A 20,269-nucleotide genomic window follows, 5' to 3' on the forward strand; every position below is an offset into this window, starting at 1 on the left:
CAGATTGCAGCTCTAACATAGCCTGGTCAACAGATGAATATTAACAGTTTAATATATATATAAATAGTCAAGAGAACAGGCTCCAGTACCAACCCATGCAGTACACATCTTGTAATATCCAGGAATCTAGACGTAACAACATCATCAGAGATCACAGAATAACATGGAAACAAGCACAAAGATCACAGCATCTCAGAAAGACTGTGATAGATTGCAAGGTGAGATAATGTTTCCTCCCATCACACATGGGATTGCTGTGTCATTAAGATGGGATGCATATTCAGTGAAGCCAAGAGAGATAGAGAGATCATGATGGATGAGAGTGTGGTAATTAATTACTCTATGTTGTGAACAGCCATGGGGGAGCGTAGAGGTCAACGTGTGTTTGATTCGTATGCGGAGGAAGTGAATGCTCTGCTAGCTCTGGTAGCTTCAGAGGATGGTTGGCTGTCTTCAGAGAAAGCGGAGGATGGTAAGCCTGGGGATTGCTAATACTTCACTGAGCAGTCTCTATTAAGCCAATGCAGTCAATGTATGAGTCTGTTCTTCTCAGTGTATGAGAGAGTAGGCTACAGTTCAGCCTGTTCTCTCTCCATATGTATATTGCTACAGTGTGTACAATGATGCACAGGAACTTCACTGTATCCTGTGTTTTTTTATAATAAGAAGTGAAGACGTGCTTACAGAGACTTGCTTCCCTGTAACCTTGGTTACGCCGACTGCAGCATTTTTTGCCAAAAAAGGTGAAACAGGATGTGAATTTGAAAAACGAATGTCTATTTTGATATCTTGACATTTAACCTTCCAATCCTATCCATTTAACCTTCCAACCCTATCCAGTTAAAGAGAGAATAATGATGCCTTCTTGGCAGCTTGAAGTACATATAGTACAAGTAATTTTGTGGGAGAAAATAAGATCATGCAGGACAAATACCACACATACTCTGGCTCATTGCTTTCAATGGGAATAGAGGTTCTATATAAAACAAATCTGTGACTGGGAACAGAAGCATCAAGATACATGGACGACACAAAGTATATACTTTACTTTATAGGTTTGAATGTATAGGTTTGAATAGACCAACAATAGATACAGGCAAACGCACACACATAAACACGCACACATCTTGGTGTTTTGTTTTGTCTAATAGCTAGAGGACGTATTTTGTAGATGTTAATGAGAGGCAATTACTTTAGATTAAAAATAAGATTACTGCCTCTTCATGCAATGTTGCTATGTTAAAACAAAATAATGATTAATCACTGTTTGGGCAGACATTATTGTCAACAGTGAGTTTCATTTCAGAAACGGTACAAAATGCTCTGAGCGAGGAAGAATGAAAAAACAATCATTTAGAAATATGTACGGGTCTTATCACCAGACTGTTCGCTTGAGGACCTTTTCTCCATATTGAAGGGCTGTATTTTCCCTCATTGTGTTTGTGTCTGCGCCCGCGCCTGTGTGCCATATTGTGTGTAGGGTTGCAAAGAGAAGGTATATTATTGGATACCTTCAAAGTTTACCAGTAAACTACCAGAATTTTGGTATCTTTCAAGGATTTTATATACAGTTCCAGTCAAAAGTTTGAACAAATCTACTCATTCCCGAGTTATTCTTAATTTTACTATTTTCTACATTGGAGAATAATAGTGAAGACATCACAGCTATGAAATAACACATATGGACTCATGTAGTAACCAAAAAAGTGGTAAATAAATCCAAATATATTTTAGAGATTCTTCAAAGTATCCACTCCTTGCCTTGATGACAGCTCTGCACACTCTTGGCATTCTCTCAACCAGCTTCATGAGGTAGTCACCTGGAAAGCATTTCAATTAACAGGTGTGCCTTGTTAAAAGTTAATTTGTGAAATTTCTTACCTTCTTAATGCGTTTTAGCCAGTTGTGCTGTAACATGGTAGGGGTGGTATACAGAAGATATTTGGTAAAAGAACAAGTCCATATTATGGCAAGAACAGCTCAAATAAGCAAAGAGAAATGACAGTCCATCATTACTTTAAGACATGAAGGTCAGTCAGTGCGGAACATTTCAAGAACATTGAAAAGTTCTTCAAGTGCTGTCGAAAAAAACATCAAGTGCTATGATGAAACTGGCTCTTATGAGGACCGCCACAGGAAAGGAAGACACAGAGTTACCTCTGCTGCAGAGTATAAGTTCATTAGAGTTACCAGCCTCAGAAATCGGCAATTAACTGCACCTCAGATTGCAGCCCAAATAAATGCTTCACAGAGTTCAATTAGCAGCCACATCTCAACATCAACTGTTCAGAGGAGACTGCGAAAATCAGGCATTCATGGTTGAATTGCTGCAAAGAAACCACTACTAAAGGACACCAATAAGAAGAAGAGACTTGCTTGGGCCAAGAAACACGAGCAATGGACATTAGACCGGTGGAAATCTATCCTTTGGTCAGATGAGTCAAAATTTGAGATTTTTGATTACAACCGTCGTGTCTTTGTGAGACGCAGAGTAGGTGAACGGATGATGTCCGCATGTGTGGTTCCCACCATTGAAGAATGGAGGAGGAGGTGTCAATATGCTTTGATGGTGACACCGTCAATGATGAAATTAGAATTCAAGGCACACTTAACAAGCATGGCTACCACAGCATTCTGCAGTGATACGCCATCCCATCTGGTTTGGGATGGCGTGACCCAAAACACACCTCCAGGCTGTGTAAGGGCTATTTCACCAAGAAGGAGAGTGATGGAGTGTTACATCAGATGACCTGGCCTCCACAATCCACCGACCTCAACCAAATTGAGTGTTTGAGATGAGTCGGACCGTAGAGTGAAGGGAAAGCAGCCTACAAGTGCTCAGCATATGTGGGAACTCCTTCAAGACTGTTGGAAAAGCATTCCAGGTGACTACCTCATGAAGCTGGTTGAGAGAATGCCAAGAGTGTGCAAAGCTGTCATGTTATTTCAAAAGTGTATTCACTATTATTCTACAATGTAGAAAATAGTAAAAATAAATAAAAAAAACATTAAATGAGTAGATGTGTCCAAACTTTTGACTGGTACTGTATGTAAACCATCAACTTAGTGTATACCATTGGTGTTTAGTATGAGGGTTTCAGCATGAAATATCCTTTCTATACAGTATATTTTTTACACACTATTTATTTGACTGTCAGTATGTTTTTTCCGTCAATGTTTTGGCGTCAAAATGGTGGCAGTTGTGAATAACATTGATAGTTGGAAGAGAAAATAATGCCATTGTTGGATAGATGCTTTTTTCATTAATTAGGTAATTTCCTCTTGAATGATATGGTCTATCTACTAGAAACTCATGGACAAAATGGACAAGGATAGAAAAAATGTATGCTATATATACATTTAAAACATTTAGTCATTCAAGTGTAAATTACCAAAGTTACGATACTGTAGATTGCCATAGTTTTTCTGTTAATTACCCAAATTACTGAAGATTATTTTAACTATGGTAAACTAGCAGTAGCTTAACAACCCTAATTGTGTGTGACTGTGTATCTGTGCGTGATGACAGGGTGAACTCAGCCCTCTCTCTCTATGTGTCTCTCTCCCGCCGGCAGCGTCCATTGTGATTGGGAAGTGGTGGTGTGAGATGGAGCCCTGTCTGGAGGGAGAGGAGTGTAAGACTCTGCCTGATAACTCTGGATGGATGTGCTCCTCTGGGAACAAGATCAAGACCACAAGGGTGAGACTCTGCACTGGCACTAGAGTCACTCACTCAAACATTCACATGCACAAAAACACACACACACACACACACACACACACACACACACACACACACACACACACACACACACACACACACACACACACACACACACACACACAAGTTACTCTCACAATGGCTATAGATTTTGATAGATAAGCTATGTGAATCTGTTATTTAAGTGAGACGTGGTGAGGAGGCCTCACTTAACTACAACCTTTAGAAAATAACCTATCAGGCGGTAACTAGAACCTGATTGACCATAGTTGGACAAGACACTTCTGATGGAAATGATTTAGTACATCTACTGATATACTGTGGTAGGATCTCATCTGCTGTCCCATTACTCTAATTTGGGTAATCATCTCCTGTTATTTCATATAAAATACATATATTTTCAAACTCAAACAGAAATAAAGCATGCACTAGACACATGACCTACACTACATTACCAAAAGTATCTGGACACCTGCTTGTGGAACATCTCATTTAAAAATCATAGGCATTACTATGGAGTTTGTCCCCTCTTTGCTGCTATAACAGCCTCCACTCTTCTGGGGAAGCTTTCCACTAGATGTTGGAACATTGGTGCATGGACTTGCTTCCATTCAGCCACAAACACATTAGTGAGGTCGGGCACTGATGTCGGCATTCCAATTCATCCTAAAGGTGTTCGATGGAGTTGAGGTCAGGGCTCTGTGCAGGCCAGTCAAGTTCTTCCACAACTATCTCAACCAACAATTTCTGTATGGACCTCGCTTTGTGAACGGGGGCATTGTCATGCTGAAACAGGAAAGGGCCTTCCCCAAACTGTTGCCATAAAGTTGGAAGCACAGAATCGTTTAGAATGTCATTGTATGTTATAGCGTTAAGATTTCCCTAACTTAGGGGCCTAGCCCGAACCATAAAAAACAGCCCCATTTTTCGTACTCCACCAAACTTTAAACCTGGCAATATGCATTGGGTCAGGTAGTGTTTTCCTGGCATGTGCCAAACCCAGATTCGTCCATCAGACTGCCAGTTGGTAAAGCGTGATTCATCACTCCAGAGAACGTGTTTCCACTGCTCCAGATTCCAATGGCAGCGAGCTCTACACCACTACAGCCGTCGCTTAGCACTGCGCATGGTGATCAGATGAGTTTTACACGCTACACATTTCAGCACTTGGCGGTTCCGTTCTGTGAGCTTGTGTGGGCTACCATTTCACAGCTGAGTTGTTGTTGCTCCTAGACATTTCCACTTCACAATAACAGCACTTACAGTTGACTGGGGCAGCTCTAGCAAGGCAGACATTTGACAAACTGACTTGTTGGAAAGTTGGCATCCTATGACGGTGCTACGTTGAAAGTCACTGAGCTCTTCAAGGTCAATCTACTGCCAATGTTTGTATATGGAGATTGCATGGCTGTGTGCTCAATTTTATACACCTGTCAGCAACGGGGGTGGCTGAAATAGCCAAATCTACTCATTTCAAAGGGTGTCCACATACTTTTGTATTTTCTTGTGTTTCTTTGTCGTGAGGTGGGTTTTTAAGCTGTAAGCACTAATGACCTGTGCCAGAAAAGTGTAAGCAAAGCAGTGAGAAATATCCTGGTTTTGCCTGAGGGTTAATCTCTTTAGAAATATAAACTTAGCTAAGAGCAAGTACTGTATATTTCCACTGCCAGGCAGTTTATAAAAAACAAGATGAAAAATCCACCATAAGAAATGAAAATAATAAAAGGAATAATGTCCCTGAAGCAAGCCCATCTAACACTCCGTGACAGGTTGATCGCCAGATTTGGATTCATTCGATTGACTCCCCAGACCGAGTGCTGCCTCCCCCTTCTCTTAGTGATTCGTAACCATGACTTTGAATAGAAACAGAGACTAATGTGATTGTAGTGAAAGGAACAGCCAGGGCAGGTTATACCACACAGAGCTTTTCAAGGTTGTCCCGCATGCTTATACAGTACACAGTCTATACTACATTACTATTCCAAGCCCCCACCCTAAAAGTGAAAAGAAGTTGACCGGATGGTACGATTTTGCCAGCCTGTCAAGGTAAGCACTCTGATACAGTACAAAGCCAACTTTAAGAATGCATCTCTGAATGCATTCTTTGGACAAAAAAGTGAAAAGTGTTTCATAAGTTTTATGTAACCTTCGAGGAACCTTCTTGTTGCCAAGAATATTTCCTGAATCAGTGGTTCACAAACCTCTCATTGGGGACCCCCAGTTGTTCCATGTATTTGATCAATTCCAGAGCTAGCACACCTGATTCAACTTGTGTACTAATCATCAAGGTGAATCAGGTGAGTATGTGAATCAGGTGAGCTAGTTCAGGGCTACAACAACATTGTGACATGTCTGGGGGTCCCAGAGGAGAAGTTTGAGAACGGCTCTCCTAAACACTCTTCATAGGAATCAGTTAGTATGTGCAGTACTGAGAAGTGATCTAGACTCATATCAGTGAATAGGAGTGGATCCTGTTTGGTACATTAGGGTAAGAAAGGCAAAGTCTCAACTAAAGTTTTTTTCTCCTAAATATACACGTCAACATTTTCTCTTGACCCTCTCTTTGCAGAACACTGCGCCATACTCACCTTTTTAGCTCTGGAAGCAAAATGCAGAGGATGCTTCAACAGAAACTGAGCTGCATTCTTGCTTCTGTAAAGGTTAGTCTCTCTCCAGCTCTTCTTCATGTGCACTTCACTTCAAACACAAATATGGGAGTGGGACTGACTGACTCATGTTCACTGATTTTTCATTAACCCACATACTCAGGGAAAATAATCAAGTGTGTGTGTTTACATGCTGTGCATGAGTAGGCAGGCTTGACACAAATACGCTGCACTCTCCCTCCCACTCAAGACTGCAAATTACAGTATAACACATGCAACAATTGCAACACAAGTAAATCAAAATCAGGTTTGTCAATAAAAAATAAAAAATAAAAATAAAAATACATATATTGCCAGCTGTCAACACACACACATGCATGCAAACACACACACAAACATGTACACACAGACACAGAGACACAGGTCCAGCCCTGACCACTTTCTGTCGTGGTCGGATCAGTGTGTAATAGTAGGACCAGTCCCTCTCTCTCGTCCATTCACTCATTTTGTTTCATGTCCTGTTTTGCTACTGGGCACTGTGTGAATTAGATTACAGTGCATAGTCCTAGTCTGCCATCCCCAATCTGATGTGTTGATTTTGGACGTGTGTGTGCGTGTGCGTGTGTGTGTGTGTGTGTGTGTGTGTGTGCGTGTGTGTGTGTATGTGTGCACATGTGTGTTTTCTTGGGTGCCGCTCTTGTTGTGTGGTTTCTTATCATCAGGGTGCTTTATGTCCTGATCTGCCTCTGATGGGGTGGGGGGGGCAGCTATCAGTGGACAGCATAGACAATAGACAACATAAAAGGGTTTTATTCTCTCTCTGCATTTCTCTGGTTTAATCAACATCTTTCATTCTTTCTGCATTGAGGGCAGATAACCTCATCTGTATTTGTTCTGTTACACACCAGTAAATCCTTTTTTAATTTTCATTTCACCTGCAGGGTTTAATTTCTCTCTTAACATTCTCAGTGAAATGTGATCAGGCACACATACACACCAACTCATACACATAAATACATCAGCTTACAATTTTTTAATTGGCATGAAAATAAGACACTGCCAAAGTGAGTGTCTGATACCCTTGTTTTTTGTCTTTTTTCTTTCTGTCTTTCAGAGAGGGAGCCCTGCTTGCCTGTTCTGTATCAGCATCAGACAAGGCAGGCCTTTTGTATGAGGAAGTCACAGTGAAGGGAAGTGGGGAGAGACCCCACCAAAACACAAGCCCAGCATAGAGCCACATTACCTGCTCCACTGGCTAAATAGATCAATCCTGTCTGCTCCCACCATACAATTATGTTGTTGACAATTACAAGTAAAAGGGAGAGAACAAAAGAAAGTGAAATGAGAAATCTCATCATTCTGCCTACCTGCCCCTTTTGTTAAAATTATCTAGTTATTTGAAGCTTTCAATATTATCAAGAATCCCTACCAGACCAGATAGTTATAAGTCTATTAGCTCAGGACTTTGGGAGTTTCCTAGCTGTTGCCTCAGTATTCAGATTCAGTATTTACATTGCTGTTTCAAGAGCCACATGTTGTCTATTAGAAGTAACAGAAGGCACCTTTTCGAGCCAGTCACAACAGCAGGATATATCCCATCTGGGAGGCTTGATCAGAGCAAAGTTACCTGCCAGCAGATGCATTACCATCAAATGTGTTGAATAAGGGAAATCATAAAACAATCAATCGAAAACACTCCACACAAGAAATGATCACCACCAAGCATCATGTTTTCCACGTCCCATATTTGTTTGGTAACACTTTACATGAACTTTCCATCCACATGGTTCATGTAATGTGAATGGTACTACTTTCCTCTACTCTTTTTGTTCTATACCCATTGTCAATGTCACATTAAATTGATCTTGATATATGTTGTTGTTGTCTGGAGTTTTCTGTTCCGTCTGGGTGTTTCATTGCTTTTCAAAGAAGTTGCTCTGCAAATGGAGTAGAAGTGTTCAGCACTTAACGAAAAACAGAAGGAGAGAGAATGTCTAAATTATTTCGCTAAGGCAATTGTCCTTGGCTCTTTTTACTTACTGAGGTCTGAGTAAATTGCATTTTAATGTGGCTAGTAAATTAGAATGCAGAGGGCTTAGTTTCTAACAGGAAAAAAAGCAATAGTTTGAAACTCCTTCTCCAATCCATCCCTACCTGCTGCTGCTCTGCTCATTTCCACAGAAGGGGACGGAACAGACGACAGCTGAAATGACAGCATTTGCATATAGTTTCCTGTGTTGAGTGTAACAAACCTCTGTGGGATTCGGTCTGTCTCTCTTCTGTCTCTCTGTGGGAGATGCAGACGTAATGACAACCTGCTTCTGCTCTGGTTATTTTAGAGGTCACTCTGCTGGAACACGGTGCCATTTTGCCTTTTGTTGGTTGATAGTGATGATGCAAATGCTGGACCTACTAGGGCTTAACGATTAGCTTTCTAACAAGAGGGGCTGGTTCTGTACAGAAGGAAGATGGAGAGAACACATGGGACGTTCTACTCTCTAATGGGTTCCTCTGCTGTCCCAATAGGAGAACCCTTTTTTGTTCCAGGTAGAGCTCTTTTTTGTTCCAGGTAGAACCCTCTGTAGAAGCCAAAAGGGTTCATTCTACTTGCAACCAAAAAGGGTTCTCCAATTGAGAAAGCCGAAGAATACTTTTTAAGGTTCTAGATAGCATCCTTTTTTCTGAGAGTGGGAAAGAGAAAAGAGTCAAACTACATTTGAATGGACATGATCGAGTCTTCATGGTACAGTAAGTCAGGCTTTCCTTTATGGTTGTGAAAACAATATATATATTTTTACCTTTATTTAACTAGGCAAGTCAGTTAAGAACAAATTCTTATTTTCAATGACGGCCTAGGAACAGTGGGTTAACTGCCTGTTCAGGGGACGACAGATTTGTACCTTGTCAGCTCGGGGGTTTGAACTTGCAACCTTCCGGTTTCTAGTCCAACACTCTAACCACTAGGCTACCCTGCCGCCCCTATATCACTCCAAACTTTGAAAAAAGGTAACAGATCAGTAGATCAGCACAGGACCACTTACAGTACAACATGAGCAGTCTGACCTGTGAGAGAGAAAAGTTATCAAACTCCACATCATTTCACCATCCACTCCCTCTATCTCCAAATTACCACACAGACCTGTCAGTATGAGCTGTGCCCAGGGGCCCAAGGGGTCCCCCAGGGTCCTGTGCCTTGTCTCAATCACACACACAGCTGGCTGCCAATAGCAGAGACCAGTGCATGGAAATGTTAGTGTGAGCAGTATGAGGGAGAAACCAGAGCCACTGGGTTTGGGTTTTTAACTAGCCCCACAATGTGCAAGGTACCCTGTTCTCTGTCTTAATTTCTGGTTCTTAAACAGGATTTAGGAAAACACCAGAGAGCGTCACAGTTTTAATGAGATAGATTGCTGTGAATGTTGTTCTGTAAATTAGCATTTGAAGAAATACCAAATATATCACATTTTTTAGGAGACATTAACTTTTAGATGATATATTGAGGCACACTGTCAACCTTAGAAAACATTGTGTGGGTATAACCAAGAAAAGACAAAAGGCATGCAGTAAGTAAAGTTTGTGTAGTCTATTTCATGAATGTATTGACAACTTTGTTCAGCCTTGGGACTAAAAAGCCAAGTCTTCAATAGCTGTCTGAGGCCTGCACAATGTGCCATTGAAATCCAGCCAGATTCACTACTGACACTAAATAAGAGTTGTTGAACTAAAATCAAAAGGAAGACGGTCAGGCTTATATTCCTTTTAGCGGGACCAAAGTCCTTTCACTGGGCTCAGACAGACAGACTGAAATCCTTGTGAGGTGATTGGCTGGTTCTGTTAGAGGAAGCACAGGCTGTTCCAGGACATTGATCGTGGGCAAAGCAGTGTGAAATAACAGGCCAAAATATACCACAGTGATGTTACCCAGAGCAGACATACACACAATGGAAACACACTCAGTTTTTTTGCACTGAAACTCCGCTATCCTATGGATGAGAATGTACCTCAGTTTCAATGTTGTTTACGCTCACAAAATCTGTCTGTTTTTTAGCAATAACCAACACAATCTTACACTCAATTTGTGCAAATGTGTACAAAAAGTATTTCAGCAGATTTTGTGCATTTTTGTTTGGCAAAAAAAATACAGATATTTTTGTGTGACTTCATTCACAGGAAAACACATTTATTTGGGGAAAACTTCAGAAACAACCTTTGCTCTAATAAAGTTATTAGAGTAATGCATGATGGGCAATGTTGTCCTACACTGCCACATTTATTTATATATATATAACAACCCAATATTGTTAATCAACCAGGTTGTCACCAAAATAATTATAATATAATAGTAGCCTTACCTTGTTTTGTTTTTTATTAATGCCAATACTGTTTTCTATGCTTGTTTTCACTTAATACTTTGAGATACTGGTTCACTTGTAGTCAGAAAGGCCCCTTTTCCATGTAGGCAACAGTAGGCCTACACCATTTTCTTCATTTCACATTTCATGAAGCCAACATTACAACATTTTCTTCATAATGCTTTTAATACAAGGCTTCACTTTTTTTGATGTACATTACATACTTTCTTTCAAAATGCATTTTGTTCAAGGCTATGTCGAATTTTATTGGGGTTGCCAGGTTGGTTAAAAAAAATGGTGCTATTGATTGGGGAATGGGGATACATTTTATAATGGTAAATTATAATACACACCATAATACACCCACACGCACAGCAACCCTTATACTCATATACACACACTCTGTTTGTACTCATGTTATAGCCAACTCTTGACTTTTGTATGAATTATTTCTAATAAAGTGTTTGTATATAGTATATAAGATAATGTATTCATTATCTTTAAAATTGTTAAATGTTTGTAGTTTGCATGTTTCAGTAATGATGAACATGGTTAAATAGTTATACATCTCTGCTTGATTTAGCTTTTGGTATATTTGGCATTTTTATACATATTCTGTATTTCCACTGAAGAAAGCAATAATTCATCAACACACTACTGTAAATAAATGGGCACTACCTTTTAGAAAATGGAAATTGCTCTCCGTAAATAAATGGTGAGAAATGCTCATTCTGAAGCTATTCGGCTATGGGTTTCACATAATAATGATACAAGTTATATCACCTTAAAAAGGGTTTATTTCAACCTATGTGGTATAAGGTGTTAGGAATAGTGGCATAGGAGAGTCTGAAATGAATTAAATACCCTAACCAAGCTATGTTCAATGTCAACTGCAATTTCCTGTGAAAAATGTTAATTGTGAAGCCATTCGGCTATGGGTTTCACAGCCCTATAATAATGATACAAGTTATATCACCTTAAAAGTTGTTTATTTACAAACTCTGGGCTATAAGTTATGTAGGAGAGTCTGACATATAACCCCTAACTTGAGTTAAGTCTTCGCCAGTGAGAACCAAGAGGGGCCTAGCTTCGTCCTTTATGACTTGGAAAAGCCTTGATTCTAGGCCAATCCTACATCCATCTCATTAGATCAGAACAGTATGGATAAAAAATTATAGTTGTGTTTTTTTGCTTAACACACTTCCATTATTTGTCTACCCATGTGATGTGGATCATTGTCAGGTTATTTTATATTTAAGCTTCAGTAACAAAAGAACACCATGGTTGTAATAACACTTTAAACAGGTCTACATAAATGTGTAGAATGTCTTTGTTTAAGGTCCACACTAGTAAGTACATTTATTTAAAATAGACATTCACAGAGGATTTTCTTCTGAATAACTGGTAAGGGCATAGCACTTTCCATTCAGCTTCAGGCAACTTTGATGTAAGGCTTGATCACACCTGTAGTGACTAATTCTCTCCGTCATGCCCATTGCTGCTTATCCATTGTTCACTAGATATATCCATCACAATGTGGAAAAACAGAATGCTTCCCACCACTAGATCACATAACTAGACGTGAGCTGGACGTGATCCCAACGCAGCCACCAATCTAGCAGAAGAAAGTGAAAGCTGCAACAGGAACTTTAACCAGGGCTCATATGTGGCGAGGTGAGCTCCAACGGCCGTTGCCATTAAATCCTGGTAGGCCTCTGAGCAGAGGCAGTAAACCTACAATGCTGACATATGCCTTGTTACAATAGCCTAAGTACATAACATGATTGACACGACCATAACAATTATAATGAAACAGCCTTGGAAGTGCCATAAGTGTAAGCCAACATAATTAACTATTTTACATGAACCTGTTTAACTGCATTGATATTACTTAATTTATCGTAGTCCAGACTCTTTATTGTTGCAAATACCATGCAGTTGGTTTCCCCACATTTATTTATGAATTACTTCCCATCATGAATAAATGGTTACAATGTTTCTCGTACAGATGGTAAATCTAAGGGTGGTGGTGTTGCTATATGTGTAAAAGACAAGTTCTCGATGGTCGTTCTGACTTCTGTTACTAAACCTAAGCAATTTGAATATCTGTCTTTGAACCAAATCCTTGGCTCATCTTTAAATATTGTTGTATATTGCTGTTATAGACCTCCATCTGCACTGTTGGCTCTCTGGATTGTATTTTCAAATTGTTATCACAGAATGCCAATTCTGAGTTTGTCCTGATGGGTGATCTGAATCAGGATTGGCTAACATCTCGCTCTGATCAACTTAAAATGCTGTGCAATACCTGTAATCTCACTCAGATTGTCAACAGTGTAACTAGGTTGAATATAAAATATCCTCTGAAATCCTCTTTGATTGATTTGATCTTAACCAATACTCCTCATCATTTGAATGCTTCTGGTATTTTTGCAAACAACATAAGTGATCACTGTGCGAGAGATGGTAAAATTCCTAAGAAATCTCCACGTGTTATTACGAAAAGAAACTGGAAGCGGTTTGATATTCAAGGTTTTTTACATGATGTATCTAGCAATGAATGGAATAGAATGGAATTAATCCCTGATGTTGAACTAGCCTTTTCTTACTTCCACAACGCATTCCAGGATGTATGCAATAGGCATGCCCCTTTTAAAATGTACAGGATTAAGGGCAGAGAGAACCCTTGGTTTACTAAGGAACTTACAAAAATCATAAGGGTACGAAATGGTTAGCAGATGTTAATGCGAGTTTAGCGAAATGCTGAATACCTGAAATCTACTTCACAAAATTTAAATAATCCATCAAAATTTTGGCAAGTAGGGAAAGGTTTGGAGTGCAGAAAAGATACACAGCTTCCTAAACAATTGTTGGTCGACACACAGATTGTAACTGAGAGAACCTCCATTCTGAAAGCCTTGAACCAGCATTTTTTAGATGCAGGCAGTTTATTTGAAAAGGTCAAAGTTATAATTGAGCCCCCTATGAATTTACCTGACATCCCTGTGCAGTCCTTTACCAGGTTCTCCTTTTCATCCTTCTCTGTTTCAGAAGTGTGTAAAGCTTTGAAAGAAATGTATTTTAAAAATCCCCTGGCCCTGATGAACTAGACCCCCGCCTCCTACACCTAGCCGCAGACATCATTGCTCCCCCTTAACATGTATTGTTAACCTTACGCTTGATGTTAAGGAAATCCCCAAGTTATGGAAATCTGCTTTTGTACTGCCTCTCCTGAAAGGTGTAGATCCTTCGCTACTTGACAACTATCGACCCATATCAAAATTGTCTGTACTGTCAAAGGTACTGGAGTCCTTAGTTAGTACGCAGCTAAAGACCTACTTCCAAGAAAACAACATCTTAAATGGAAAGCAATCAGGTTTTAGGTCTGGCCACAGCACTGCCACTACCCTGAGAGCACTTGATTCAGTGTATCATGCAGCCCTCAGGTTCGTTACAAATCAGAAACGTCTAACACATCATTGTGATCTCTACCTGGCTGTTGGCTGGTAGTCATTGACCTTGCGTAGGCTTAAACACTGGTATACACTGATTTATAAGGCCATATTGGGCAAAATGCCATTTTATCTCTGTTCTTTTTTAGTCAGGTCAGTAAATAAATATCAATTACGGTCCCTTTCTGATTTGCTTCTAACAGTACCAAAAATGAGAACAGGTCATGGTAGAAATTGTTTTAGTTACTCTGCTCCGTGGTCCTGGAATTCTCTCCTGAACATTTTAAAATGTGATGATCTAGTTTCGTTGGTGGAGTTTAAACACTTGATCGATGTATATATCATAGAAGAGTGTCATTGTTTTTCGGCCAGCTGTTTTTAGTCAAGATGTTTGTGTTTTCAATGTAATATGTAATTGTTGTACTGTATGAGTGTTTATAGTTTTGTTTAATGTTGTTAGTGTATGTAAGTTGTTTTGTCTGAAACGTTGTTCCCCCTGCTGCTATTGGACCAGGTCTCTCTTGGAAAAGAGATATTATCTCAATGAGAAAAAAAAACTATAAATAAAGGTAAAATAAATAAATACATATTTTTTAAATGTATCCCCATTCCCCAATCAAATACCTTCGTTGATACAAAGAAACGGACAAATACAGCTATTTATTTCAATTTAGCAACCCTCATAAAATCCAACATAGCACCAGTATCCCAAAGTATTAACTGAAAACAAGCATAGAAAACAACATTGGGACTAATAAAAATAAAATAAGGCTACGTAAGAATAAATAAATGTGGGACACAATTACATTTTTTCCTATGAATGAAGTCGCACAAAAATGTGTCATTTCCTACAAGTTAAGTCGCACATTTTTTTTTATAGTCTCACGAATTAAACCACAAACCAAAATGCATGCCATCTGCTGAAACACTTTTTGTACATATTTGCACAAACTGAGTGTGAGATTGTGTTGCAATAACAGCAGAGGAGAGGCGAGAGAGATGGGCTGTACAAAGCCTCTCAGTTCAAAAGACACGTGGAATGGAGAAATTCATCTGGGTGTAATCCTCACACGTCTCTATGCCTGTGTTCTATCTAAGTGTATGTGTTTCTCTTCTTCTCTTCCCTGTGTGTTTCAGATTCATCCTAGGACCTAACAAAGTGTTCCCTCGCAGGCTCCCAGCCAGGATCCCCTCCCTCCAAATGGACTAAAACCATTACATCAACGACGACTGACTGGATTACCTGTGACCGCAAAAAGGATATCCTCTGAAATAAAACAGCTTTGCTAGCGTGGTGCCAAGGGTTTTAGACCAGACTAATCCCCTTTTTGATCAATGAGCCTCACGTCGGTGTTACTCTACAAAAACAACCATGGCCAATTTCCCAAATACTCTTTTTTTCTCCCCTTCAAAACGAAAACAGCTTAGCCGGGGTTATTTAGATGTTGTAAAAACGTTATTTGAAAACACTAACGCCTCCCCAAAGGTAAACTGGATGATCCTCACTGAGACTCAGTGCTACTGAGCAGGGGATCCTACAGGATCAGTGGCACATTGGAGGGACATTATGTGGGGATTGCTTTTACCTATTTCATCATCCTTGTCAACGGCATCCATCTTAGAAGCGACATCTCAGCATGCCAACTTTCCTGTTACTGTGTGGAGCCTGGGCAGTGACCCTGACTGCTGTTCACTCTGCCTACGCAACACAATGCCGCAGGAACAACAACGAGCGCTGAGTAAACAGACACTGAGAGGTCACAGGGGTCAACCCGGGGGCCCACAGTCACTGTCCATGATTGACATGTCAGTCAGAAGTCTTCTTTGTTGGCATGCTCTATGTAATTCATTGGAGCTTTTTCTTTGTACGTAAGATGCTTTGTGTATATATACATATATAAATACAGTACATATAAAAAGAGTATGTGGGCTCCCTTATACAGTAAACAAAATATTCTGCACGGAGATCCTTTTGTTGGATTCTTCATTTCTGTCCCTGATTATGAAGTACAGTGAATTCCTAGTCAAAGGTAGTGGTTGAATCTCCTCTCGGTGTATAGGACTGTTTACAGTGTTTGCTTGTATTGAGAATCTCTGGAATAGCCTTACCGGATCATCATGAGAAAGTATTGGTCTTATTCACCATTCAGTGATGTACTTGGAAGATAGGAATCTCTTTAGCTTCTGTAAAGATGATAAAACACTGTACAGAACTGTCTAACAAAACAAACTATAATCAACAGCGACCCACGTCCTCTTTTCTGTGCTAAATTAGAGATAACAGTGCAACTGGGCCCAGTATCTGAGAGTTAACACCTGTTCTTATTTCATTCCTGTGTCTGCTATGGAGAATGAGTGTGGACTTGGCTGTCAATCAATCAAATGTATTTATAAAGCCCTTTTTACATCAGCCAATGTCACAAGTTCTATACAGAAACCCAGCCTAAAACCCCAAACAGCAAGCAATGCAGATGTATAAGGTGAGCCTAGTGGTTAGAGCATTGGGCCAGTAACCAAAATGTTGCTGGATAAAATCCCCAAGCTGACAAGGTAAAAATCTGTTGTTCTGCCCCTGAACAAGGCAGTTAACCCACTGTTCCTAGGCCGTCATTGTAAATAAGAATTTGTTCTTAACTGACTTGCCTAGTTAAATAAAGGTAAAATAAAAAAATAAGCATGGTGGCTAGGAAGAAACCTAGAGAGGAACTAGGCTCTGAGGGGTGACCAGTCCTCTTCTGGCTGTGCCAGGTAGAGATTATAACAGCACATGGCCAAGATGTTCAAACGTTCATAGATGACCAGCAGGGTTGTTGTGTGTAGATTCCACACTGACACAGTAGGCAGGTTTCCATTGACCCAGGTTTATCTGACAAAAGCAATGTCTCCCAAAAAAGCATTGCAACATTTGTAATGGCAGACGTAGGAGACATATTCTAAAGATCAAATACATTTTTATCAGTTCGACAGTGTCCTTACTGCAACAAATGATGATGGAAACTGTGTTTTTTGAATAAAATATGATTGCTGAATAATTTTGAAGGTACGCACGTGATGTTGTCGTTTAACTATAAAACTTCACTCCACATTTAATTGTAAATGCCTACTGCTTGCAAAATCCATTTATTCAACTAGAAAAATAATGTTTCTCTGCAAGACAAAGATTGTCTTGAATTCCAATAATGCCTGAATTGCTTTACATTGCAATTTGAAGTTTCACCATCAAATTGTTTCAGGTCTCTACTAGGTCTACATGACTACAATGGCAGGGACTGTGGCGATAAGTAGGCATGAGAATTATTAGAATATGGCAAATATTAGTCATTTCTTGCATTCTATTCATGCTGGCTTTTTACGGGCTACCTCCCGTAACGTCATTAAGTCCAGCTGTTTTTTTACACATGGCAGTACACTGAAAACGCACTGTGGCATGCAATTGTCGCATCTATAGTACTTTCTATGCGAACATTCTAAATGTCGACAAAAATGTACTGGACAAGTTAAGGGAAACCTAGCTACTTGAAAGCCTTTCCAATGGAGATATTGAAAAAGACATTGAGAAAGTATTAGCCACATTCAACAGACATGCAGTAACCCAATTAGATATACATACAGCCTTATCAGAATTAAAGCAATTTTCTATACTGAATTGCCTGTTTCATTTTCCTAAATGTTTACTGTTTTAATGTAGATTTTCTGTCTTAATATGTGGTGCGTACATTCATAAGTTCCTTTAAGTTCCATCTATATTATGAACAGATATGTACTCTACCATTCGTCTGAGTGAACAACACGTCAACAAAACCAGTCATGACTGGTGGAAATATGCATACAAACAGACATGCTCACACACGCACACACACACAAATTCATCTCTGATTGTTAATTTACAAAACACCCTTGGTGCCAAAGAGAATTGATCAAAATAGCACATCCAATAAATGTATGCAATTAGAATAAAGATTTCCAATATCTTTCCAGGGAAAATACCTGATGATTTTTAATATCAACCCCTCCCCACTCCACCAGCTATATCTGTTGATGCAGAGTTGTCTGATCGCCCTACAGACACACTTGTGTATATTTGTCATTTAGAAATGCATATTTTTTGTGCCATTTGGTTCCTCACTGAACAGTCACAGAAGGTATTAAACCGACAGACACATCAATCTCCCTGCGGTATTGTCAGAATCACACAGTCGGATACAGATGTAGGATCTAAATTTGAACCAGTTTGCTACAGCAGGAAAATAATCCTGCAGAACCAGGACATTTGAACTATTATGTGGATTATAATTAATGAAAACATTTTGTTGGGGCTGATATATTTTGCATTAGAGCAAATCAAGTCTGACATTTTGAAGTGAAAATTAGGAACATTAGAACCCTTTTAAAACCTTGAATACACTACAAGTTTGCGTTTCATGATGTGCAGTAAAATTCCCAACATTAAAATCCTACATTTGTATACAGAGAGAGATCCAGAGAGAGAGAGAGGGAATGTGTGTTTTCTTCCTCAATGAGCCGTTCCCATTCCCCTCTTTGTTTGTTTCATATCTAATAGGATTCGGAGCGTCCCGTAGTCTCACTGTGTCTGTACAGAACAACAGGACTGAGCGTGTGTGTGGTAGTATGTGTGTAGAGAGAGGAGCGAGAGAATCCAGTTTATACATTTTATGAAAAAAAAGATATGGCACTGTGAAGATTATCTTTAAATGTATGAGGATGGACAAATGTTTTTTCTCTCTCCGTGTTTATGCTGCTTCTAAAGTAGATTGTGTTTAAAGGGTGCTCTGGGATGGGCTGGAAGAGGAGAAGAGATACCGTTCCTTCTTCCCTCTCTTTTATTCACTCCACTCCTGTGCAGAGATGACGGAGTCATGCTGTGGAGAGAGGTGCTGCTCCATTTTAGGTGGAGTAGAGCAGAACACACCCTACACAGATAACAGACCTGGCTTCTCTCCGTCTCCACCTTATTATGACTATTTCACAGGAGACACATTGGTAACACTTTATTTCTAGTGTAGGTGCTCTATAGACTATCAGTAACATTTCAACTATCTACTAACACTAGCTCTAACCCTAACCTTAACCCGTCTCCTAAACCTAAACTGAACCTTTACCCTAACTCTTACTCTAAACCTTACCCTAGCTGTAACCTTAACAAGCAGTTGCTTATCAACAGATTGTTTGTTGATAGTATGACAGATGGAAAATCCGAACTATCCAAATAAAATGTGACCCACACATCAATCACCAGCACATCAATCTCTGTACACTGGTTAATCAAGTGGTTGGTTAATCAACTACACTGGTTAATCAAGTGGTTGGTTAATCAACTACACTGGTTAATCAAGTGTTCAATGGGATGGATTGAAGTCTTCCAACACAACTTCCATTAATAACTTTCTACAGGTACAACAACAACAACTACTATGGTTGGCTATATCTGGTAAATCCACTTTCTATCAGACTGTAACTCATGAGTTCAATGATGTGGAAGGTAGTCTTGTGTTCAGAGTCTTCAAAGCCTGTAAGGTAGTCCTTAATGTACTGTATAACCACAGTAATAGGCACCATGACTCATCCCAAATGTCAGCTTTCCACTGATCTCTTCCGGACACAGACATCTAAAGGCCCCCAAACATAATGAATAACCTCAAACTTCTTCTTAATGATAGCTGTTCAGTGGCTGACACGTCCAACTTTGATGCCTAGTTATTAGCCCAGATCCATTTGTTGAGGAAATGACATTGGAGAAATCAAGCGACCACAATATAGTAGATTTTGAGTTCTTTATCAAAGAGCAGCAAATGTGAAATGGGCCATTATTATTATAGCAGGAGTGTCAGCACAGCTGTCATGACTAAGTTACTGTAGTGTAGAACAGAGAGCTGAAGTCTTTATTCCCTCCAACAGGAAATTGCAGTCAACTTGATGTATGAACAAAAACTTTTGAATCATTTTGAAGATGTAAATGTAGTTACATTAGTCTATGATTGGTAGTATGTGTGTTGATATTTTGCTGTAAAACGTAATTACCCCTTACATAGATTAAAATCAAATCAAAACAAATTGTATTTGTCACATGTGCCGTATAAAACATATGTACCTTACAGTGAAATGCTTACTTACAAGCCC

The 20,269-nt window shown here is 39.5% G+C and overlaps 1 protein-coding gene across 2 annotated transcripts in view; it reads left to right on the forward strand.

Moving 5' to 3' along the window:
* LOC115143324 (chemokine-like protein TAFA-1) overlaps nt 1-17,164 on the forward strand; it is a 261,611-nt gene extending 244,447 nt beyond the window's left edge. Inside the window, exons 4-6 of one of the 2 annotated variants that reach the window (XM_029683618.2) lie at nt 3,576-3,700; nt 6,291-6,381; nt 15,269-17,164. In XM_029683618.2, coding sequence (XP_029539478.1) covers nt 3,576-3,700; nt 6,291-6,317 — 152 coding nt within the window. In that variant the 3' untranslated portion in view covers nt 6,318-6,381; nt 15,269-17,164. Of the gene's footprint in view, nt 1-3,575; nt 3,701-6,290; nt 6,382-7,441; nt 8,205-15,268 lie in introns of those variants that run through there. The other variant, XM_029683617.2, reaches the window with a different exon arrangement.
* Nucleotides 17,165-20,269: the final 3,105 nt, after the last annotated feature.

This window comes from Oncorhynchus nerka, linkage group LG15 (genome assembly GCF_034236695.1).
Source record: "Oncorhynchus nerka isolate Pitt River linkage group LG15, Oner_Uvic_2.0, whole genome shotgun sequence".
Lineage (NCBI taxonomy): Eukaryota > Metazoa > Chordata > Actinopteri > Salmoniformes > Salmonidae > Oncorhynchus > Oncorhynchus nerka.